Raw genomic sequence first — 24,348 nt, forward strand, 5'->3', positions numbered from 1 at the left:
CAGGGCAGTGGGATACAGGCAGGCATTCTGGTCTTCAAAGTGTGTTTGGAGTCTTTAAACCCTGGCAAACCAAGTAGTTCCTCACACCACCAAGATCTATTTGGCCTGTGGGCAGCCAAGCTGGTTGCTGAGCAGGCAGGAGGGGCTGAGTGGCACTCACACAGGCCTGAGAGACTGCAGGTGAAGGTATGCGCACATCGCTTCTAATCTGAATCTAGGAGGATGTTGCTTAAAAAAAAAAAAGAAAAAAGGCATCTTTGCAAGAAAAAAAAAATCAGTCCTCAAGCAAAAGAACTATTCAGGTCTGTCATGTGAAATATTTATTCCTCACATCCTTTTTGTTCAGCAACCTGCAACCTCCTCACTTAATCCTGACTATGTTTTGTCTTTTGAATTAGAAAATAGTATTAAGTGATGGGCTGACTGAGTTCACTCCAGTTGCTTTAGATTAACTTCCTGCCAAATGTAAAATAAGCTTCAGAGCATGGCAGTTGCAAGTGAAATAAGACTTAATTTTCAAAGCATAAAATTATGAACAATAGAAGCAAATGAGTTTTATGTGGGAGTGGGGGAGGGAAACAGCCATTGGACACTGTTGCAGTCCAAAAGGAAATTTAAAGACACCAATTACATAAATACAGGAATTTTAGTTAGAGATGTGTTTAATTAGAAGTAAAACATTTGGATTAGGGTTTTTTTTCACATTTATTACAACAATCAATCTCAAAGTTTAAAACATTTCCTCTTAGCTACAGAAGACTTGTTTGTTTCATAGCCTTAAGTATTGTGATGGTTTGTGTCTTCTTGGAACTTTGAGTGCTGTACTGGTAGGAATAGAATGAAGAGTGAAAATATCTTGCCTGTGTTAGCATATTTGTTTTCAAAGATGTAAAAGACATTTTTAAATATTGCCAGTTGTTGAGATTTTTGTTTCCAATTAGCTTGCTTTATCCAGGTGAACACTCACTGAATTTGTCTTCTGTCAAGTTATGCTTATAAAAAGATCAACCAAACATCAACCTAATAACTTCCATGAAGCTTGCCAAAAGAACTGAAAGATGTGTGTTAAATTCTGGATGAAAACCTGAAGCAATGATGGGTTTGAAAAAGACATAAATTTCATTATAAATGCTTTGATTTTAGTTATGTTACTCTAATGGTTTTCTATGACTAGGGTCTTTTATAGGGAGTCTTCTGCCTGGCTTGAGGCAGCTGACTGTGTAGTACTGGAGAGGGTTAAAATCAACCTAAGAAAAAATTGCATGGTTTAATTGAACCTAGAGAAAATATAACCCATGTGTTTCATATGATTGTCCCCAGAAATACACGCAGGGCAGCAGAAGTCTGGATGGATGAGTATAAAAATTTCTATTACGCAGCAGTGCCTTCAGCCAGGAATGTACCTTATGGCAAGTAAGTCACTAGTGCTTCTTTGCCCTGTTTGTTTATTCTTATGACATAGCACCTTCTGAGGTGAAAGCAGTGCTAAATCTAATGTTGTCTCTTTAAGGTGTATTTCTGTAGTTCTACTGTTCCTGAGTTTTCTATGTATTCCATAAAATATATGAAGACAACAGCCTGACTTTGAAAACTCTTTTTCTCCTCCTCTAGTATTCAAAGCCGAATGGAGCTCAGAAAGAGACTTAACTGCAAACCCTTTAAGTGGTATCTTGAAAATGTTTATCCTGAGTTACGGTGAGTTTTGGCTGAAAGAGAGTTCGTATGGAGTTTTCTTTTTTGCTCTCCCCAGAAATCATTGGTTTCTCTTTCTCCATCCTTGGATGAAAAGGATGTATTTTACTTTATCTGTGAATGCAATGCCTCATGCAGGTTTATTTGCTTTTTTTAATTAGTTTTGTTCCTAAAGAGTAATTTTCCCTGGTTAGCTGCTTTTTCTACTTATGGCAACTACAGCTGCAGTGTTTTAGAGAACATTGTCCAAAGGACTGAACTTACCTGAGCCTGAAGTTAGTCTCCTACACAAGCTATTTGCTCAACAGCACATATTCTGTATCCTATTGTCATCCCTTTAAAGCTCTTGCCTATGCCTAAGCACATGCCTACTTAAGTGAGGAGACTGTATCTTATTGTGGTACAAATTATGACAGTCAGCAGACAAGAGGGCCTTGTGTGTTTGGCAAACAAGGGTAGATGCCTAAGACTCTGAGAAGCTGAGTCTCCTGCTCCTTCTTGTCTCCTTTTCTCTTGTCCTTTTCTCTAATCACTGACTTTTAGGAAGGGCTGGGAAGGGGTAAGTGAGGGATGACACTGCTAACAGTTTTTATAACATGAATGCATCCTAGCTAATAAAAAAATCCTTGAAGATAAATACTTTTTGAAAGGATAAAAAGATTTTGGTTAAATAACCTGTTAAGAGGTGTGTTGGTCAGATTGAGCCCACTAACTAATCTGACTAGTCTGTCAACCTAATATTGGCAGTGTAATGATGGGAGATTGTGTGTACCTTGTAAGAATACTTGAGGTTTTTTTCCTGAGGTTGCTTTGTCAGTGGTGCCAGGTAACTGCTAGTCATGTACAGGCTTGAGATGCAAAAGCAGCACCAGCTATTACAGCCCCAGTGCCACATGTGCAGAAACATACATACTAATGGGTCCCATAAACCAGGATGATCCTGAGGAAGTGAGTTTTCCTTTTTCTTCTAAAAGTGCCAGAGGATATTTGGTTCTGTTTAATCCGAGAAAAAAAAAATGTCTCTCCTGGAAAATGTGGTACCATAAGCATTACTTACATGTAATGTTGTCTTGTTCTGTCATCCCTTGTGTGCTCATTCTGCTGTGTTGAATTATTATACTCATATTATAGTCTGAAGTTTTTAAAGACTCTGATATGTCCTTGTTTTACTGTTTGACATGAACTCATAGGCTCTACCCTCAGGATTACTTTGCTGAATGGACTTGTCTAGGTGTTACCATGCTAGGAGTGTACTTTATGTGCAACCATTAGAAAATTAATATCAGAAAAACTTCGATTATTATTTTTTTCAATTCCTAACCCCTTTTTTAACATTTCAGTAAAAACAGTCAGTGAAACATGTAGAGTGTCCTATTTCTGCCACAGGCTATGTTGCCTGAACAGACAAAAGGACTTGATGAGTTAACTGATAACATTAAGCTTTGAGTCACTTTAAATGATAAGTCATCTTTAATTTGATTTTTGTGCCAAGTTTGTATGTTCATCCTCCTTCTCTGGTACAAGTCTTCTGGTACTGTGTGTGTGGTAAGCTTGCAAATTTACTCATGCTTGATCAATTCATGATTAGATAACAAGCCTCCCCTGAAAAGATGATTGAGGTTTCCAAATGATAGTCATTAGTCATCCTTAACTTCTCATCTAAAAAATACTCTGAGTATTTTTACAAACAAGGAGTTTAAAAAAGACTAAGAAACTTCCCAAACAAACCCTGAACTGAATCAAGCAGATATTTCTGGTTTTGTTTTAGGGTACCTGATCATCAAGATATAGCCTTTGGGGCTTTGCAGCAGGGTACCAATTGCCTTGACACTTTGGGCCATTTTGCAGATGGTGTTGTTGGAGTTTATGAATGTCATAATGCCGGGGGAAACCAGGTCTGTATGCTATTAATTTTGTTTTCTACAGTAAGTCTTAAACAAAAGAAAAGAAGTGAAGCTAAACTTTTTAACTCAAGTAGTTAGTTTCTGTGTACTGGTGAGAGAGATTAATCCAAACCAGCACATCAGCTGTTGTAACAGATCAGCTAAAAAAGCTTCTCTCTCAAATATAATTTTGCATTTTCAGGATTAGAATCTGAGCCCAGAGATTCATTAATTCATTATCCCCTTCCTTTGTCACTATTAATATTTGCTTTTGCACTAGAAGCCATACCTTCCTTCCCAGGGGGTTTGTACTTGCACAGAAAGCTTTTTTCCAATGAAATGGTGTGTTTGATTTTTTGAGGGCGATTTTTACTTAAGAAAATATTTGGGTTGCATTAAGCATATGGCCTAATGTCAGCAAAATAAAAGAATGCATTTGTTGTGCTGCACTATTAATCATTTACAATTTGCAATAGTGGAGTATAAAAAACATCTGTCATAAATCCCCATTTCGCTCTTTTAGAAAACAGAAGTGCCCAAATGTTCACTCACAGTAAGGGGAGTATTTAACAATCCTTTCTAATCCTACTCCAAAACTAATTGCAAATGTGTCAGATCTGTAAATGAGAGCATTAATTATTTCAAAGAATCTATTTATGCAGTTGTGACTTAGTTATCATTCATGAAATACACAGAGGTTCTCACTGCTTTGTGTGCTGCTTTGTCACTAAATCCTTGTCAGATTAAGCCTGACTTTAAATCAAGTATAATATTAGTGTGTCAAGTACAGCTGTTAAAATAGAAGGCTGACCAATTAAAAACTACTCTTGAATGAGTGTCAGAAGTTTGCTCTAAATTAAATTAGAAAGAGAAAAGCCTAAAATAAGATGAAACCTAAAATAAAGTAATTTTCTGGAAGATATATGATGACAATTCATTCAAATCAGCATGTGAGAAATGCCTCCTTTCCCTATCATTAAATTTATCTTTGGAAGCTTATTCAATTACTTTATGAAAATACCCTCATCTTTTCAGAAACCAGAGTGGGTTTTTTGAGAGAAAGGGTAGACGTGTCACAAATGCCTTGGAGCAGAAATCTTAGAACTTTCTGCTGATGTTGTGTATTCTTTGTAGATACATGAAGTTATCTTCCTCTTTCAAACTCCCTTCTCCTGAATCTGACCGTCTTCTTTCTATGTTGTTTCTTCTGTGGCACTGACCTTGACAAACCACTGTGCACTTGCTCTGGGCAAATACCTTTGAGAGGACATTCTGACAGGTTGAGGCAGAATGGGTCAAACCGAGGTTTTATGTCCAAGCAGAACTCACATTGGGTTGAAAAAAAATAACAGTATGGGAGAAGAGGGGTAGGGAACAAACTATGGTCTTCAGATCTGTACTTTGTGTTTTGCACCCTATGCTTATCAAGAGGGTTTTTGGGGAGTTAAGGGCACTCAGATATTGGAGGCTGTGGCAATCTTCTCCTATAATTTAAGAGTGTACTCTGTTTTATGTTCAACACAACTTAAAATGCAAAACCTAAGTAAAAATGGGATTTCTGCCTCCCTTTTCCCCTGCTCTCCCCTCCCCTAGGTTGGTAGCAGTCAGTGGTAGTTGTGCACTTCCAGAGGGCTGAATAGCTTGTGGTGTGCTTGACAATATGCAAATATGCAAGGTTGTGATAAGGAGCTAAAGGTAAAACCAAATGCACTTAGATTCGAGGGGAAGGTTTCAGGTTAGTTGTATTTACTGACTTTTTATTTCTGATTTGACACAGATTTCCTCACATATTCTGATTTTTGCATAAAGCTATCCAATTTCCAGCCTGTGCTCTGAGCATATACACTGCTTGCAGTTTTTTTTCTACTCTGGTGTAGTGGAACTTGTTCCATCTTATCTCCATTATAGTCATAGTTACTGATCAGTGGAGGAAAGTATCTATACAGTATCTCATAACATGAAGGGCCATCATGTAGATGTTTCCAGCAACAGAACTTGGAGCTTTCGTGAAGAAGTTGTACTTTGGCTTTTAAATGCGTTGCCTTTTGCATAATTTCTGGTGTGGCTGGGCTTGTACAGCCTTTTGATGGAAGGGTGAAGATGTATAAAGGCAATAATTTCAAAGCTCTAACTCTGACTTGCAGGGTTCTTAGACACACGTTTTACTACATCCCTGGTAGTATTTTCAAGTGTCATTTTTCACTATAAATCTTACCAGAGAAGAGTTTTGGGCCATTTGTGATTCCTGATAAGCTCTGAAAATAACTTGCTTAATTCCTTTAGTTGTGGCTAAAAAAGTGGCTATTAATATTCTATTATATATTAGTGGTTCTTGTTGACACCTTCCTAACTGGACAGAACTGAGAAGGCAAGTAATTCTGCTGTAATCTGAGTTTAACATACTGAGAGAAAAAGGGGAAGTTATCAGCTTAAGAGTTGGAAGACAAAGGAATACACAGATCTGTCCTGGCTTTGCTTTGTTTTCCACAGTTGTCATCATATGGTACTTGCAGAATACAGTACCCATCCAGTGACTTGGGACCTGTATGATTGTGGTTACTTGTAATCTTTTGGGTTGCAAGTTCTGACAATGTTCTGAGCATCTCTTCCCAGAGAGATTTATTAATTGTTAAATCTGTTGAGTTTCAAAGTAATTATACATTTATTTTATTTCTGAAACACTGATAATGTGTGAAGTACCATTTAAATGTTATTTAACATACAGGCTAGGTCCTGTCTGTTCTAAAGTTTTGTATTATACACATTAAACTCTAAATCCTCTGTAGCTGCTCAAGAGAAGCTAATCATACCATTTTGAGTAGTTTATAAGCATGATTTGGCTAATTAGCCTGGCTTTAATCAAGTGGCTTCTTTCCTCAAAGGATAGTTAGACAAATGGAGACCAGTGTGGACCCTGGAGACCAAACTTGAAAGGAGAGAGGCATATGGAGAAGATTGTGAACATCACTGCAAGACCAGGCTCTGTGTGAAAAGATGCTGAGATCAAACAAGCCAGGCAGCAGTACATACAGAACAGCTTTTCTTTGCTCTCTATTTAAGAGTTGCATATTTAAATACATTTAATGGAGATTCTGTTGTACATCGTGCCTTAGATGAGAGGGAACATTCTCTCTACCCCTTTTGTGTATTGCTTTCTGGTGGTCTTTATTGTATTAAGAGCTGCTGTTTCCTCTCTGTGGTCCATGTGCTTTGTTCAGTGTGTGGGCAGGGTGGCCAGTGGTGCTGCAGACCAAACTTTTAGGGGTTTTATGTATATAATTTTATATATATGTTTACAAATGTAGAAATCCTTCCTTGTAGAAGACAGGGTAAAGGTGTAATACACACACACACACATATAAAAATAAGCATGTAGCTAAACAAGCATTTGGAGGAATATCTTCCCTGAGGCTCTGTGTGACTGCTTGCAGCAGCTGTGTAAAGCCAGCAGAGGGAGCAAACAGCAAGCTCTGCCCTGAGCTAATGTGGGGACACTGAAGCTATTGGAATTACTGTGTTTGAAAAGGACTTTTCATCCCCTGCCCTGTGGGAAGCAGCAAAGTGTTCTAATGCTCGTACACAGCTGTGTGCAAGATTTTAACCTGTGCTGTATATGCAGAGGTAGCATGTGTTAATGTACACAATTTTGTTCATTTTTTGTTTCTTCATTTTTATAGGAATGGGCCTTAACAAAGGACAAGTCAGTGAAACACATGGATTTGTGCCTTACTGTTGTGGACAGAGCTCCTGGTTCACTAATAAAACTTCAGGGCTGTAGGGAAAATGACAGCAGACAGGTTAGTATGTCATGATTGCACTCTAAAAACAGTGGAGAAAACAAGGATGGTGAATACATAATGCACTGCTGATCATATCTTCTATAGGCTCTAGTTTTACTGTTGTTTGTGTGTGTGAAGCTAGGATTCATGATGTCATAAAGGCAGAATAAGCTTTATCCCAACAGGGGCCTTATGTAAAGGTTTCACCCATTGATGTGTAACAGTGTTTAACTGCCACATGTGTCTTCTGAAAGAGTTTATATATTCCACAATGTCGTTTTGAAAGGTCTCACTCAGTGAAGTTTGAATATTCTGTATTCACTGTCACAGGAAAATGTGGCTTGGCTTTCCTTCTTTTCAATTGTGGCCTGTATATAGCAGCACTCTAGACTCCTTAAATTCATTTTTATCAATACTGCCTTGTAACTTCATCTATTTCCCATGCCCAAGGAAAATCACATTTGCAGAGTCATACCATCTTTTTGATTTAGTCATAAAACAACTCATCTCTTTCTGCTCAGTCATCAGTTCTGATCATCTGCCAGCTTCTTTGCTTCTAGATCTCTGTTTTTGCAGACAGGTAACTAAAACACTGTTGATGAAGGAAGGAATATCCTTGCCACTCTTCAGAGAATAAAACTAAGGAAGCAAGATTTTCTGGCTAAGCTTTACAGGCATAATATGGTAGACATACAAGAGAAACAACTCCCCTTTTATTTAAATCCTGTATTTGGGATTTATTCTGTCCTTGATATCATCTTGGACAAAGAACTTCTGACAGCACAGAGTGCTTGTCATCTGTGGAATTGAAAGATGCCTGACAAATTTCTGGATTTCTGTAAGGTTGTCTATAGTGAATGTGCTTCATGCTTCTCTGTGCTCAAGACTGTAGCGGTACTTAGATGGATTTTGATTCTCATTTTTTCCTTCAGACCAAAGGTGTCACACAGGTAACAGTGTGGGACGGTGTATTTGAGAAGTTCTGAACTAGAGGGAAATGTGTTGGTTTATTCTGTGTCTTGCAGAGTGTTTGCAGAAAGAGCAGCTCCTTTGGCAAGGCTTGCCAGAACTTACATACTCATACTCAAAAATTTTCTAAACTGCTCCTATTATTGCAGTTTGTACAGCTTTTCAGGCACAAGCCAGGGAAGCTTATGAAGACTTCAAAGGATGTAGAATTCCTTTTCCTGCTTTTCCAGATCAGTAACTGTGTTTTCTCTTCCAGAAATGGGAACAAATTGAAAGCAACTCTAAACTGAGGCACGTTGGCAGCAATCTCTGTCTAGACAGCCGAAATGCCAAAAATGGTGGTCTCACTGTAGAGATCTGCAATCCTTCTTTGTCACAGCAGTGGAAATTCACACTTAATCTGCAGCAGTAGAAGGACTTACAAGCAAAATGCTGTTTCAACTGAAAAACATTGGGCAAAGTTTTGATTGAATTACTGATGTATTTCTTAAAACTTTCCACGGAACTTATATACCTCAGTATTCCACCTTTATCTGAAAGTAGAGTGCTGAAGCAGACGCCAGGGATCCAGGGGACTCAGAGCACTGCAAAGATGTCACTGAGCATTACTTCACAGGAAGAAGGAATTGTGCTGCAGACTTCAACTGTTCCTTTCTGTCTTCAGCTACTACTTGCACAGCAGATAATTAACTCTAGGAACAACTGACGTATTATAAACAAAAGGATCTGAAGAAACATCTGTGGGGAACAGTGTGGGAGGGAGGGTGGGAAAAATTACTAGGAGAAGGTCATTTGAAAACTCCATTGGAATAGAAGTCATGGTTTGTCATTTCCAGAACCAGAAGTGTCATTTTGAAGTTTTTTTTTTTTCTCCTGTGTGTACTTGGTAATTTGAATATGAACTTTTCTATGATGGACTCTAAATATAAATATATGAAAGTATATATATTGTCAGCTCCCAATGATTTGTATCAGTTTTCATCATCCTATAATTTTCAACAAAGTGATTGACATATGTATAACCAGAAATTGGATTGGAGTGCTAGGAGAGAGAAACTCTGAGGGTGCGGATTTTGTGCTGCTGGGTATGATGTCCGTGCTAACACTGGATGCTTTTGCTTTGCAAACTGGATCTACTTCTTAACACTTCACCCTCGATGGAAATCATGAAGCTCAGGAGGAGAAAGAAAATAGCAGAGGAAGTCAATGTATCTGCCCAGATGATTGCTTGGATTGTTTATTCCAGCTTGGGAATTCATCACCTGTGCTCTGGATAACGTTAAACCTGTATTTGGTATTTGTGTTGATCATTTCTGTAGTACTTTGTCTTTAAAATATTTCTTCCCTTGTTACAAAATTACAGAAACTGCACAGAGCTTTTGTGCAGCCGTGTTGGTTCAGCAGAGTTTTATTCTGGGCCCTAATGAGGAAAAAATTGTCTTAAACTCCCCTTTTGAGTTATAGAAATAAGTTAGAATTGTAACACCACCAACAACAGCACAAGATCTGAATTTTAATTTGCAAGGATGAGCAGCTATTTAATATCTCTGAATTGCACTTGCTTAATTTATAGACCTACTACTGGGGAATTTTCTTCCGTTTTGTTTCTTTAAATGTAGATTTTGAATGCATTCAGGCTTGACTCTGGGAATCAGCCTGGATACCTGCATAGCCTATGTGTTTTTAACCATAGAACTTGTGCATTTTGCAGCTTCAGTCCAGCTGATATCATTTTTATAAAACAATGCTGTCAAAGGTAACCCCAACTTTGACCTATCCTTTCTTATGTTTGCTAGACTATATACTTTTTTACTAAAAGCAAATGCTTCAATGAGCTTTTAAAATGAGAAGGAAAGTAAATAAGTATTAATAAGTAAGACAGCATTGATAAAAATTAGCGCAGACATGGAGTGCCAGGAAGTGGTTTTGGATAGATGGTTCTTGGAAAAATAGAAGGGTTGATCAAAAGGAGATGAAAAATATCTGCTGTACTGTAGTATGCTGGTACAGTCCCCTTCTTTCTTTGTCCTGGAAGTAGAGTAGTTCCTGATTTTTCATTTTTCCTTGACTGTACCTATGCATCAGGTTTAGAGATGGTACTCTCATGGGCAAGGTGGCTTCCCTGTGCCAGTCAGTGTGCCCTTAAACCCTTGTGTGTCTGAAGCTATGACCAACCTGCAGGTACCTGCTTACCTTTTGGATGGGGCCCTTAAATCCACTTTTACCTATCCATCATCATCTGACTTTTTTAATGAATAATTAATACTTTTCTCTGCTTATCCACAATCCATTTTCTCCAAACCTTGCCTGTTTTAAAGGCCAGACAGTGGATAAACTATTTTCAGCTTTTAGTCTCTCCCTGTAGCCTTTTAACCTAGCTGAGAACTTGAAGAACGTCTTTCATAAACATAGCAAAAATGCCTTCATGTTTTGGAAAACAAATGCTAAAATATGAGCTCAGCAGCAAACCAGTTGTTTGAGGCTTTGAAAAACAGAATATAAAAGGAAGTTAGAAAACCCAACCACTCAGCTTCAACCATGGAGGTATTTCCATTCACAGCTTTGATCTGATTGAGGGTGGTACTAAATGAAAGCAGCAGCTGCACCTCTAACCTGCCTCATCTCTGAATCAGAATTGTCAGTAAAAAGATACTAAAAAAAAATCCATATTCTATCACTTAAGTCTTTAATGACTACAACATTCATAAAGTAGGAATATTTTTTCAGTAATTCCCCATGGATGTTGTGCATAGGGGTTTTAATATAGGAGCCATATGCTTTTCTTTGAGAGAACAGACAAGAAGTGGTATCCTTTTGTTATGTTTACATGACAGTGTGCCAAAGTTACTTACTGTGATTTTAGGGGTTTTTAATGCTGAAGAAATTCACCCATTTGAAAGATAAATTAAGAGCCCTTGAAGCAAATTGTGATGGAGTCTCCTGAGAACTTTTCTTACTGTCTTCAGAACAAGAATGGTGATACTGTTTATTTCGCAGATTTTCAAAACATAGTTTGGAAACTGTTTTTTTCAGTTGGTTTGAAAAGTCTGCTGTACAGAGCTTGTACTTGTTCATTTTATAGATGGAAACCATCCTTGAAAATTTGTTTAACTTAAATAAAGAAGAACGCTTTATAGATAAGTGTGTGCTGGTTAATAGAACTTAGTAAAGCCAGTAAAAGTCTGCCTGGAGCTTGTAGATTGAAGTAGTTTTCAAACACATTTCACTTGGTTGCTTCATAAAGTTCCTGTTCTAGAAGGGTGTGTATATGTGGGTGTATAGTTGTATTTATGAAAAGAGATTTTGTTTGTGTTTAATACTATAATTTTGAGGAAACTGTCTTATTTCACAAGCTGTTACACTGAGGAGAGAGCTAATGCTGACTGTATAGTCACCAGAAAATATATTGTCAAGGCACTCCCCCACCTGCCGCTCTAGGTCGGAGCTTCTGGAGATTGCTGCTGTGCCTCTCTTTGCTCCCAGCTCTCCCTGTGCCAGGGCCTGGTGCAGCTGCAGCCCTCAGCCCCTTGGGTGCCTGTGCCCATGGGCTCGTGTGGTCTGTGCCCATGGGCTCGTGTGGTCTGTGCCCATGGGCTCGTGTGGTCTGTGCCCATGGGCTGTGTGGTCTGTGCCCATGGGCTGTGTGGTCTCCCTGCTCTCGTGTGCAGAGTGGGCATTCAGGTGCCTGTGCTGCACGAGATGATCAATTGGAAATGGTGAAACCAAAAATCGATAAAGGTTTTTTAGGGGTCAAACACTCCACCAGTCTAGTTTAGAGCAAATGAAGCTGCACCAGGACAGCTGGGGAGGGAGCAAATTCCTCTCGGGAGGTGTGAAAGGAGAATTTTCCTGCTGCCATAAGAGGAAATGGGGATGCCAACAGGGCATGGCAGAGCTGGGCTGCAAACTAAGTGGGCTGGAGATGGGACAATGCTCCAGAAATCTCATCTGTGACCTTTTGTGCAGCCTCAGAGATGCCACAGGTCAGCTGTTGGGGCACATCATTCTTTCCTACTCCATGACATACAAGACTGGGTTCTTTGCTCCTGGTCTAAGAAACTCAGCTTTGCAGTCAGCCTCCAGAACCTGCAGAAGCATCTACAGGAAAGAATGAAACATTTCCACTCTTTTAATTGACTGACAGGAAGAGTTCTGCCTAGCAGCCTGTGGGAAAGGAGAAGTCACGGGTACAAACTTTCTCTGCGTAGCAGAAGTCAGTGACTTTCAAAATCTAAATTAATTCAAAGACATAGGTCTTTAATATTAATGGCTGGCAAAAATAAAAAGGCCTTGTCAAGCTGCAGTAAACATAAGGAACAGTTTTCCATCTGCAGATTATATCTGAGAATTCAAATGAGGATTCTCTATCTTAAATGCCCTTTAACACCTGGGAGCTGGTAGGTGATACCCTAAAGTAATTACAACAGGCTTCTGGCAACAGAAGCTTTTAATGTAATCCAGTGTTAAATGTCTGTTATGTCTCTACCTAGAATTTTCCATATTTCCTGTGTGTACTCTTCTCTGTTCATTTCTTAGTGTAGGTAGCAGGACTAAATGAACCATCCACCAAATTGGCATTACTGTTGACCAGAACTCCCTTGTTACCATTTTACCTGAGTACATAGACCTGAAGAAAAAATGTTTCCCATTCATTTTCTGGAAATTCAGGTCATGCTTTTTAGCAGTTTTTTATGCATGGGTTTACTCTGCTTGCTTGTCACTGTGCATAAAAGCAGGTGCCTTTTATAAGGGAATGTTTAAGCTTTATTCTTTGTGGATTAACAAAAGCATTGAAAATCCTGAGTTTTCAAAGAGATGCCTGTCTGTATTTGGAAAGGAAGCTGAATTTTGGCAGAGATAAAAAGGCTACAACCTACTTGAGGTAAGGACTGTTGTCTTGTTTGAAGTGGATCCTGTATAGCATTGCCTGGTTCCATTTTGGTGTGTTACTGCCATAACTTTAGTTCTTTTAAGATGTTTAATTTTTGTACACAAATACCAACATCTACTTTCCCTTACTTACGTTTATTTTAAATGTAGATGCTGTTTGAATTTACATGGCCACGAGTGGCACGCAGGCATCACCTGTGTCCTCCTACAAGCCTAAAACACAGTGTATAATTTCATAGCAATAACTTCTTACAGAATGCTCTAGCAAGAGCCTTGTTCCTCTACATCATTTCAAGTGAATGAAGCCACTAAAAAAAACTCTGGGATAATAAACCATGATTACAGAATGAGCACAAATGTCAGAGTTGCAGCTTTTGTTAGTCTGCACATTTTATTTACAGCTTAGTATCCAGTAGCTATTTTAAGATCTGCTAGTAATCAAGCTTAAAAATTTGGAATAAAGTCAGTCCACAGATGTTCTCTCTACAGCCCTCCAAGAGGTCTGAATGGGTGCAAAATACCGTTTTGATTTGACTTGATTTCTTGCAGCATGGCAGCATGTTGCTGCTCTGTATGCAGGAAGAGGGATCTGTTTGATTTCAGGTCCCTATTTCTACCCAGAAGATGTTTTTAATCCAAGGATTTTTCGAGGTGTTTTTTAATTAAAAAAGGATCTGGAAGTAGAAAATAGCTTTTTGTCAAACCTGTATTAATTAAAGGTCACCTTTGATAGTCTGGTAAAAACAATATTAGAAAATTACTACCTAGGGTCTGTTGTGCTCTGGTAGTGTGTTCAGCATCACTTTTGTAAAATACTGTTGCCAACTTTTGTGCCCCTCTCTCCTGTCCAGCAGGCTGTTTATGAAGTGAACAGGAGTGGACTCCTGGTGGCAGCTCCGTGCTCAGCTGAGCCAGCCTGTCTGTTGCTGCGGACAGGGAGAGGAATGCTGCTCCTGCCTCTCCTCCCTCGGGACAGTGTTTCTGCCCATTCCATAAGACAATATAGGGAAGGCTGGCAAAAGCAAACAAACAACAAGAAAATCACCAACAACCCAAACATACAAGGTGTTGTCACTTTCGGTAGCTGAAAGCCCTGTGAGCTTGGCTTAACTAGACTAAAAAAATCAAACCTTATGTTTTTATAAGAGAGACTGAGGTGAGGGATGCTCTGGTTTGCCTTCAAGTTGAGATGCCTATTGTAATACTAATAATAATAACAACTTATGCCAAAACAGTCTTTTTGCTTTACCTAAAGCCAGCAGCACCTGTTGTATCAACAGAGGAGGAACAGGGGTGAGAGAGACAAAAGGATTTTAAGTTTTGCATCAAGATCATGGTTTCGACATAAAGCCAATGTTTGACAGGGAGTTTCCTACTAGAAAGGGATATGACACTTTGGCCTAGACAGTCTGGAGAAAGACAATGCTCCACCCTGTGTGCAGTTTTTGCTTTGTGTGGCATGGAGCACACCACACTGGTGTTGGGCTCTCTGCCAGCTGGTTTCAGAGCTGTATGAAGATGGTGCTCCTACTTTTCCTGTTGAATGAGTTATTTGAGAGAGGGGGACATCTTTAGGTCACTGGTGAGGATCAGGGCTTCTGTCATAGGAGGAGCTTTAAAAGAAAATGACACACATGCTCCCTTCTTGATGTCTCTGTAGAAAAGATAAAATAAAAGTGAAGCAGAATAGAAAGAGGTGCAAAGTGAGGGGGTGTGGAGAAGCAGATGCAGAGCTGCAGCTTAGAATGTATTTCAAAGTAATTCATAGTTTAAGGAAAAATGAGAATAGCCTCTACAGCATCAGCTGTAACATCTTCAGCAGTGCTATCTGTGCCAAGTGCTCAGCTTCAGATGTGACCTCTGGTGAGAGCTCAGATGTAAAAGACCAGCTAAATTTTCAGGAGTTTTTAGAACAGTTAGTTTTTAAAAATAGAATTCAGGAAGTTTAAACATCTTGAGAAACAGATGAATTTGAGAATTAGGAAATCTTCAGCTGATGTAATTCTCCTTTTGCTGGCCCTTTCAATATAAGTTTGTTTTAATGAATAGTTGTTTCCAGGCTGAATGTCTAGCTTCAACTGCCAGCCATTTCTCTGCTGATTATGTTTAACTACTTAAAATATTTTTTCATAGAATCAGAGCTTCTAGAATACAATTCTGTCATTTCTTTACTTTTGGCCTTATAGACTCAGCGCTTAAACTAGGTGAGGAGGTTTTTCAGGTCACACATTGCTACAGCTCTTCCTGAGCTGTTCTCAAGGCAGACAGATGGATGATGAGGGCTGAAGGTCCTCTTCTCAACTCCAGAAAAATGATGATGCCTTTGAGGGCCTGTCAGTTTGCTCAGGGAACATCCCAAAAATTGGTTGACTACCTGGGCATCTCTGTGGTTCCTATTTTACAGAGCAAGATTAGGTGCTCGAATGGGTCAAAGTATTTGCACATTATACTAGTAAATCTTAAGAGGGGAGAATGGAATAAAGGAGACAGACATAGCTGAGTTACAAGCCAAGTGGCACAGAGTAGATGCCAGGGGACACTCCTTTCCCTGCTAAATCTGAAGTCCTTTACAGCAAGGAGCAAGAATTCTCCCATTTTGAGCTAGAAAGGCAGTGTGCCTGTACAAGAAGAGTTAGATCATGAACAGTAAGGTGTTGGATAGAGAATTAACTCATGGCTGTTCTTTGGCTGTTCTTTACAAGCAGTGAATGAGAAGACAAAAAAAAAAAAAAAAAAAGTGTTTCCAGGTGCACTTCATTCATATTGTTGAAAATTACTCCATGGATGTGACAGTCTCCAGTGGAAACCAGGACTGTAAAACATGCAAATGTATAAACCAGAAAGTCCCCAAGCCAGAGATTGATGTGAGCTTGAAGGGCAGGTGAAGGTAATACTATTTGATTTTAATTCCATTCCTTTGGTCTTTTCTTAGGCAATTGGTTACTGGGTTAATAAATCCTTTGGTCCATACTGGCTCACGTTTTCCACCTGAAGTGTCCTGAGGCTGGACAAACACATGGATGTACTGAGCACCTGTGGAGCACAGCAGGCAAGAAAAGACAGTGCAGCACCAGGAACGTGCCAAGGTGTGGTGTCAGGTGAGCACACCCAGATGGAGTCACCAAGCAGCTGATATTTAATGGGCTGGGTGGAGAATCCCATCTCCAGCTCTCATTTCAAATTACTTTTCTTGCTACTTACTTATTCTCTTACTTATTCTTCTTTATACTTACATAAAATGTGAAGGTGTTTCTTGCTGATTTTTATATTAAAATGGAAAATGGCTGCAGACAGTTCTTAAATTTCAGACTTTCACATTGAGAAAATGGGGAAGAAATTAGTCTGGAAAGGATTAGTAAATTAATTTTGTATTTTATTGTGAATAGCAGTTTAGTGCCTTTGGGGACTAAATTCCACATGATTTTAAGAATTTTATTCCTATCCAAAACTGCCGCAGACAGAAGCTGTAGAATCTGCATTTTCAATAGTCTCTTGGGTAGAAGATGGCATCTTTGACATTCTGGTGTCTTTTCATTGCTTAAGTCCCAAAGGACAGTCTTTGAGAGCTTCTGAAGAAAACAAGTTATAGAGTTCTGAAAGCATGCCATGGGATTTGCAATTAGCCTGGATGCAAAGATCTTTGTGCTGCATTTGAATTTTGACCTTTGCTAGCAGAGCCTGGGGAAAGGCTCTGGACAACCTCACCTGGCACAAAGGGGGTCCTGGCTCAAGGTGAGGCACCTTGGGCTCCATTGCTGGAGAAATTATGACAAAAAGGGCAGGTGGCTTTTGCCCCTGGGAACCCCTGCACTGTGGGATTGGTTGGAACCAGTCCTGCTGTTTGGTCTTGTGCCAGTACTATGGTACTTCTGTGATCCACTTCGTGTGGATTTAACACTTCCTGGGAATGAAGCTGAAGATGTGCCCAGCCTGTGTGGAGCAGAGCTGAGCCTGGCAGGAGTGAGCAATGCCCTTGTAGCAATGACCATCAAATGACTTACAAGGAAGATTAAAAAAAAAAAAATCCACAAAAAAACCAAAAAACCCCACAAAAACCCCAAAACACAAACAAACAAAAACAAAAAAACCCACAACAACAACAAAAACACACACACACACACACAAAAAAAAAAAAAAAAAAAAAAAAAAAGGAAAAGGAAAAGCAGTCACTTAGATAGATTTGGCTAAATAAAAAGCCATTTCATGGGGGGCACAGAGGGTGAGCCCAGATCTATGTGAGTGGAAGGTCGCCCTTTAGCCTGAGCCTGCTTGCTTCAGCTGTGGCTTTGCCTGAATGCTCGTACTGGAGGAGGCATCATGTCAGCCTGGCTCCCTGTGCCCACACAGGCTGGAGCAGGAGTAGCTACAGTGTTCCTGCTCATGTTGTTATGTGAAGAACTCTGTTATTGTGCTGATGCTCTCTGGTGGGGCAGGGGAGGTTACCTGCCCCTCACAGGAAAGATTTTGCTGGGCGGAGTTGTCCATATAAAAGAGGTAGTCTGAGCCCAGGGTATTCCCAGAGAAAATGTCTGTGCAAAATGGTATTTCTGTGTTCACCTATGCATTTCACCCCACTGCTGTTTTATCTGTGGGAAGTGTCCTTCCCTTTTCCAGCAGATGGACTTGGCTTCCCTTGTGGGTGGGATCAGAATCGTGCATCCTGTTGGCAGCTCTGCTTTCTTTGACTGGGTGCCCTGGAGCATGTATTTCCTTAGGAAAGCCGGAGATGGCAGCAAGACAAGTTTTCTGCCGTTCCCTTGTTCCAGTTTCCTCCTTTTGGCAGAACAGGATTTGATTTCCTTTCTCACTCTTATTATGGGCTGCAAAGAACAGCTCCTAAATTAGCCCCGAGGAGGTGGAAAGGTGGAGGAATCGCTGTGGGGAGTTTGGTCTGACGCATATAATAACCACAAGCTCTATCTGATTCGACTGATGAACCCTGTCATATGCACAGCCCTCTCCCCGGTTTGTTTTTGTTGTTTTAATTAACTTTTGGCAGCCGTGCCAAATGCAACTCCTGTGCCTTTTCCCAACCACTGCTGCAATGTTACAGTCTTTTGGCCAGAGCTTGGCTTGGGTCCATCCAAGGAGCCTCCTGTGAAAACCAAAGCCTGTGTGAAGGTGCCTAAATATCCCCCAGTGACCTAAATATCCCAACAGTGACCCTTTATCCCCCTTTCCTAAAGCACTCCTGACTCCATCTTCTCCCCACTGCTTTGAGCAGTTCAGAGTCCGACAGCTCTGCTGTCCTTGCCCCTGCTTTGGGACACTCGTGCACTGTTTGGCCAGAGATGCTCCTGCTGGAAGGGCAGAGTGGGGCTTTTCAGCCATCCAGTGTGGAGGTGCACCCATGAGGATAGAGATCTGGCATGTGTGACACTGGCCCTGTTACCAGAGCCTCTGAAGGCTGTCCCTGTCTAGGGGAGACCTCATCAGCCCCATGGACTGTGGAACAGTTGCATTGCTCCAGCTTGAACAGTTGCACTGCACCCTGGAGCACCCAGCTGTTGGGAGGGGAGGGAAGGCAGCACACAAACCCCGTCAGTGCCCTGCAGCATCCCTGGGCAAAGCAGGATTTAGGCCACTTGCTTAGGGAGCAGTTTGTGCTCTGCTGACTGCCTCTAGCACACAGGTTTGAGGTGCTCACAGGGAAGAAGGACAACTTTTGAACCCCAAGTATAACTTCCCTTGACTTCAGATAAGGTGTTAAGGTTTGCTTTCAGTGAGGGAAGGGAGCTTTGCAACCATCCATTTTTACAGAAACCTGCCCTAAGAAGGGGGAGCTGCTCATACGTTCCTGGGTGCTTCAGCTTTTGCATAGAGCCCCAGAGAACAGCAGCCATGTCAAATCTCATCCACTGCTGATTTTCATTATCCACATGAAAAACTGGGTTAAACTACCTCAGGCAAAAAGAAATCCTGCGGGCTGCTGCGAGGCTGTCTTTGCTAGAGAGGCTCTGTCAGCTGGGAAAGGGCACTGCTCTTGTGCAACAATGAACCTCACCAGGTTATAAATAGCTCCTCGTTGTTCAAACAGAAACAGAGGAAATTCTTTCTCATTCTCTGTTGCAGTTTTCTCCTTTCGGGTAGCATAAAAGCCATTTGGTTATTTTGCAGCACAAAAGCAGAGCTGGTTGGGACCAGGAGCCATAAAACCGATGAGACAACAGGTAGGGTGAGCACATGGGGAGAAGAGTGGGGTCTGGCATGTCTGGTGGTTGAACCTGATGCACAGCCATGAGGCTGGGTCCCACCCACAGAGCTGCAGAACAGCATTTCCAGCTCCCTGGGCTTTGGGCTGTGGCAGGGCAGCTCCCTTGTAGTCCTGTTGGGTTTGGCATCTGCTCTCTCTTGCTCAGGAGCCTGGTCATCACTCCTGCAGGTTGCTCTTTGGGAAAGCAGCCAGGGAAGTCTCTTCCAGTGCCTCCAAGCTGTTCATGATCTGTGATTTACCACTGGCCTGCTCAACCACCACTCTGTATTGAAATGTGGTGGTGATGCTACTGGAAAAATCATGAGAAACAAATCATATACGCTGGCTTGTGGGAAAATGTTCCTGAATTTTTTTGCTTATCACATGAGCAACAGAAAGCTGTTGCTGGCAGCGACTGAGTCCACTTGAATGTCTGTGCTTGGTGTATGTTTGTGTGTACCTGCCCCAGGCCAGGGGGGCTTTTTTTATTCAAAAAAGCACCATCTCAATCACTGTAGTGCACCATGGCTTGAAATTGGCTGCTGTCATCTCTGGCAAGAGAATGTTGCTGTGTGTGGATGACTGGTTTAAACTGTCTATGGCCAGTTTGATGCACTGGCCAAGAAAGGGCCACAGATGTTCAACAGCTGGTTTGAGTCCTGCTGAAGTACCTTTCAGATACTCCAGGTCACACACCTCAAGCTCCTGGCTGCAGTAACAGGTTTTCTTCATTAAACAACCAAGTATTTCCTCTATTTCAGTAGGTTTATTAAACCTGACTTGCGGTATTTAATAGCACTACTTGCTCAGCCTGGCTGCAAACTGTGGGTGATCATCTGTGACCAATTTAATAAATACTCTACATTACCTTGTGTCTGAAAAGACAAACTGTGGAACTCTGCAGTGGCACTTTTGTAATTGGCTTGAAATTTTGCAACTGAATAGAGAACTGCTCTACCTGTTCAATATCAATTACAGGATAGGAGTGAAAAAAAAGATGATAATCTGAACACAGAAACACTATGCCGATGTTACGCCGAGCTACTTGTTGGGATGTCTCTCTTCCACCCAGTATCAGAAGTATCTGTGGATTTGAGGTAGTGGTGGGTTGTTTGGCACAGTAATGCAGAGTACTGAAAAAAGATGAATTGAGATGTCAAGGAGAAGAACAGCACACATACTCTGGAGAAACACCAGCAGGGACAGAATTATGTTTTTCTTTGCAAGTGTTGGATGGGGTCTTTCCTCTGTGGCTGGGTGCAAATACAATTGTTTATGCTTGGAGACCAGCTTTTGCAGTCCATATGTCCAAGACACAACTATGCCCATTAATTCATGTGTTTGTCTTTATTTCCAACATTTTCAAACTGAAAAGGCTAGGATACTGATAGACTAATAGGCAATGAACTTTTCCAGTTCCTAAGAGTGATTTGCAATTTATTCTGGCGTGGCTGCCTGCAGATGCTAGTCTTATTTACAGCAAATAAATGTCTCTCCCCTCCCTGCTTTCCCTCAAACCTTTCCATTTTTGGGGGATTATTATTTGGCATCTTTGTAGCTGACTATTTCTAAATTTTGTGTGTGTCCAAGAGAGATGGAAGAGGTTTGCTTTGCTGTTTCCCCAAAGGGTCTGAGACAATATTGCCATCTTAAATCCTGCCTTGTTGCCCTTGGGGAGTCTGAATCTGGCAGGAGGAATATCTAACATTTCTTTTAAGGTTGCAGTCAAGCCCTGAGTAATAGAAGCAGAAAAAGGAGCGTATTTTGGCTTGTTGCACCTCGGTATGTTCAAACTGCAGTTGGTACCAGCTGCCTCCAGGCCAGTGCAGGGCAATGGCTGCGCTGAGGAAGGTGAGTCCTTCTGCTCAGGAGAGCTGATTCTCCTCCAAGTTTGTGGCTTTCCAATTCCCCATGAATCTGAGAACCTCCCTTGCTGCTGCTCTTGCTTCTTCGGTGAAGGCTGGACTGCAGATTCCCAGACAAAACCTGTGACAGGAAATACATTCTGCAAAAAAAGCCCTGGTAAAATACATGAATCCCATGCCAGTATCACTGGTGCAGGTGTTCCTGAAGAATCCTGTCCAAGTCCTCACCTGGGGAAGTGGGACTATCAGAGAAGCAAGAGAGGTTTCTGGTTTCTCAATTCCCATCACCTTTTGTGTATTGATTTTTTTAAACCTCATTCCCAAAGACAAAACTGTGACTGTGCTGTAGTCTAAGGAAACTGCTGCACAGAGACAGAGACTGGCTCTGCTTTGCAGGGGTCTGATGAGATGCCATTCATTACTGCCTATAAAGTGCTTTTTCAAATTTCAGGTGAGGGTGCTTTAGGGGAGTCTGTGCTTCAACTTGGTGACAGCTGGGGGTGTCTTTCTCTGCAGTGTCTGTGAGATGGCATTTTTATTCTCTCTGTTCCTCTCTAGGGACAGAGGGGCGAGTGGAATAGGATAGGAAAACACTGCAAAAGGGAATATAAAGTTTGGCTTAATTAATAAAGACCATGTTGTTGGAATTAATTGTGAATTCTCCTGAGAAAATAATTTCAGGGGAGATTGAGTTACTGCAAGCCCTGGCCTGATCTGAATGGATGGCAATGTTGTAAATGACAGCGCCAAGGTAATGTGTGTGTGTCAATCAGATCCTGGGTTTCATAATTTCATAAATTAAATTGCTTCTTTTATTCAATTAGTGTGTTAAAGATGATCTGCATTGCTTATTGTACTTCTGATGGTGTGGCTTGACCAGACACAGCGTGAGCTCTGGTCATGGCACATCCAGGGAACAAAGTGCTGTGCTGCTGGGGGCGACTCTCCAGCCATGACAGGGAACAAGGAGAAATTCTCCTTTGGTTTATGGCACATCTCGTCTGGTGTGTAGCTGGTGTCTCTGCAGGGGCTTGTAATCCTCTCCTTCGGTCCCCCTGCTATGTGTACCTGTGGAGCGATGTAGGAGGCACCTGCGCGGGGCTGTTCCCGTCTGGGGGAGCCCTGCCCTGAGCCCGGGCGTGGCCATGCTCGTCCATCACCCTGATGATGCACCTACACGTTTCCAGCCTCTGCACTCCCTTGGGATGAGCCAGCCTCCGCTCTGAGCTGCAGGCACACAGGTTTGATCGCTTCTGGAGCGTGGATGTCACGTCTCAGAGCAGAAACCCATGAGTTCCTCCCCTGCTGCTCAGCAGGGACTGTGTGATGCAGGAAACACACAGCAAAGGAGAAAAGGAACCTGTTTCTTGTGTGAAGGGGCCAGACTGGCTTTCAGACCAGCACTAAAGGCTGCCAGTGCAGCTACTTACGTGTTGAAAAGATTTCTGAGTTACTGGCTGTGTTGAACAGCCAGAATCTCTTGGCCGCCCCCCCCCCCCCCCCCCTTTTTTTTTGTGATACTAAGCAACTTCCAGAAAATAGTCCCCTCCTAGGGACTGGGTCCATAAAGACATCAAATTAGTCAAGGGGCTTGTTGCTGGTTGCTTCTGTTAATGTTTTGTTTTCTCTAGAGTTCTGGCTTAGCACAGCTAAGGAGCAAACTAAATTCCTTCATGTGGAAAACACAAGACACGATGAAGAAACACCCCGAGCAAATCAGAGGTGGCAGCCCGACAGATCCCGGCCTGAGGTCAGTGTCGAGCCACACTCACACAGCTGGAGGTGCCGGGCAGCCCGGCCTCCGTGGAGCCTTTGCAGCCACGGGGAAATGAGGGACAGTGCCCAAGGCATGGGGGACATCTTTACTGTGGTTGTTGGCAGAGACCAAGTGTAACCCCACTCGTGTGTTCTCCTGCAAGGCTTCTGCTACCTTGGTGGAATAAGGTTTAAACCAGGTCCTAGCAACTTGCTGACTTGGAGCTGTGAAACAGCAGCCATCTGCAGATCACACGTGTCTGGTTTTGTCTGCAAATGCCACTCATTTGGTGTGCAGGTCACGGCTTTGGTGGGTACCGCTGGTGGTACAGGTTGTGCTCACCAGGAAGAGCCAGAGCAGTGAGGACAAAGCGCTGGTTCTGTTCAGCAGAAGTATTTGAGAGCCGGGACAGGTCTGTCTGTCCTTGTGTCCACCCTGCTCTGTCCTGAGGTGGCTGGGAAGCGTTTCTGTTGGGGTCAGGATGGCATGGCGGGGACAGTGGTCCCCTTTCCTATGCCTGTGTGCAGACTACACTGAAAGGCTTTTTCAAGTCAATTCTTTCTAAAGAATAATGCCTTTGTCCCCAGTGGCTGCCTAAAGATGATAGCTTTATGATTCTAGTGGCCTTACAGTGTGAACCTGTAACTTATCTTGCAGTATGTGCTCTACATCCTTCCACTTATGCACCCAGAGCATGACCAAACATCTTCCCCACTTATTTCAGAAAAGAACAAGACAGGAAAAGCAACGGGTAATATATCTGACTGTATTTCAAAGTTGTTGATTGTAAACAAACTTCGTTGAAGAAATAAAATCACATGACAAGATATCAGAGTGATACTATAAATCCATTTTGTTATTGTTGCCACACTTCACATTTTTGGAACTCGGAATTCAGCTTATGGTGTACAAAACTTGTAAAAATTTATTGCAAGCGTGCCTTTGTGTAGAACAAAACTGGTGTCACAAAGTAGTTCCCTGTCCCATGCAGAAACACAGCTGTGTGTCTCTTACTGTGAAGAGGTCACACACCTGCATTTCCTGAAAGACTTGGCTGTTATAAAATTGCTCTGAGAAGACTTTTAAAAATAAAATTAAAAAAAAAAAAAAGAAAGTAATTTGCAGTGTATACTTTACCTCTGTAATTTATGCTTTCAACAGAAATCTTTAGAGTTATAAAGAATATGGAACTTTGCAACAGAACCGCAGTTGCTGATGGTGTGAGCACAGCCCAGTGGTCTTGAAAGCACTCAGCCAGCTAAGGCCCAGCTTCACATTTGGAACTGTCACTGCATTTGATGGAATGTAAGTTGCACACATT

At 41.6% G+C, this 24,348-nt stretch overlaps 1 protein-coding gene across 1 annotated transcript in view; it reads left to right on the top strand.

The window, feature by feature from the left end:
- Positions 1-11,464, top strand: part of GALNT2 (polypeptide N-acetylgalactosaminyltransferase 2) — a 90,788-nt gene extending 79,324 nt beyond the window's left edge. Inside the window, exons 12-16 of the mRNA XM_066315746.1 lie at positions 1,321-1,413; positions 1,612-1,695; positions 3,461-3,587; positions 7,253-7,372; positions 8,580-11,464. Of these exons, the coding sequence (XP_066171843.1) occupies positions 1,321-1,413; positions 1,612-1,695; positions 3,461-3,587; positions 7,253-7,372; positions 8,580-8,735 (580 nt within the window). The 3' untranslated portion in view covers positions 8,736-11,464. The remainder of the gene's footprint in view (positions 1-1,320; positions 1,414-1,611; positions 1,696-3,460; positions 3,588-7,252; positions 7,373-8,579) is intronic.
- Positions 11,465-24,348: the final 12,884 nt, after the last annotated feature.

Source organism: Sylvia atricapilla, chromosome 3 (genome assembly GCF_009819655.1).
Source record: "Sylvia atricapilla isolate bSylAtr1 chromosome 3, bSylAtr1.pri, whole genome shotgun sequence".
Taxonomy (NCBI): Eukaryota; Metazoa; Chordata; class Aves; order Passeriformes; family Sylviidae; genus Sylvia; species Sylvia atricapilla.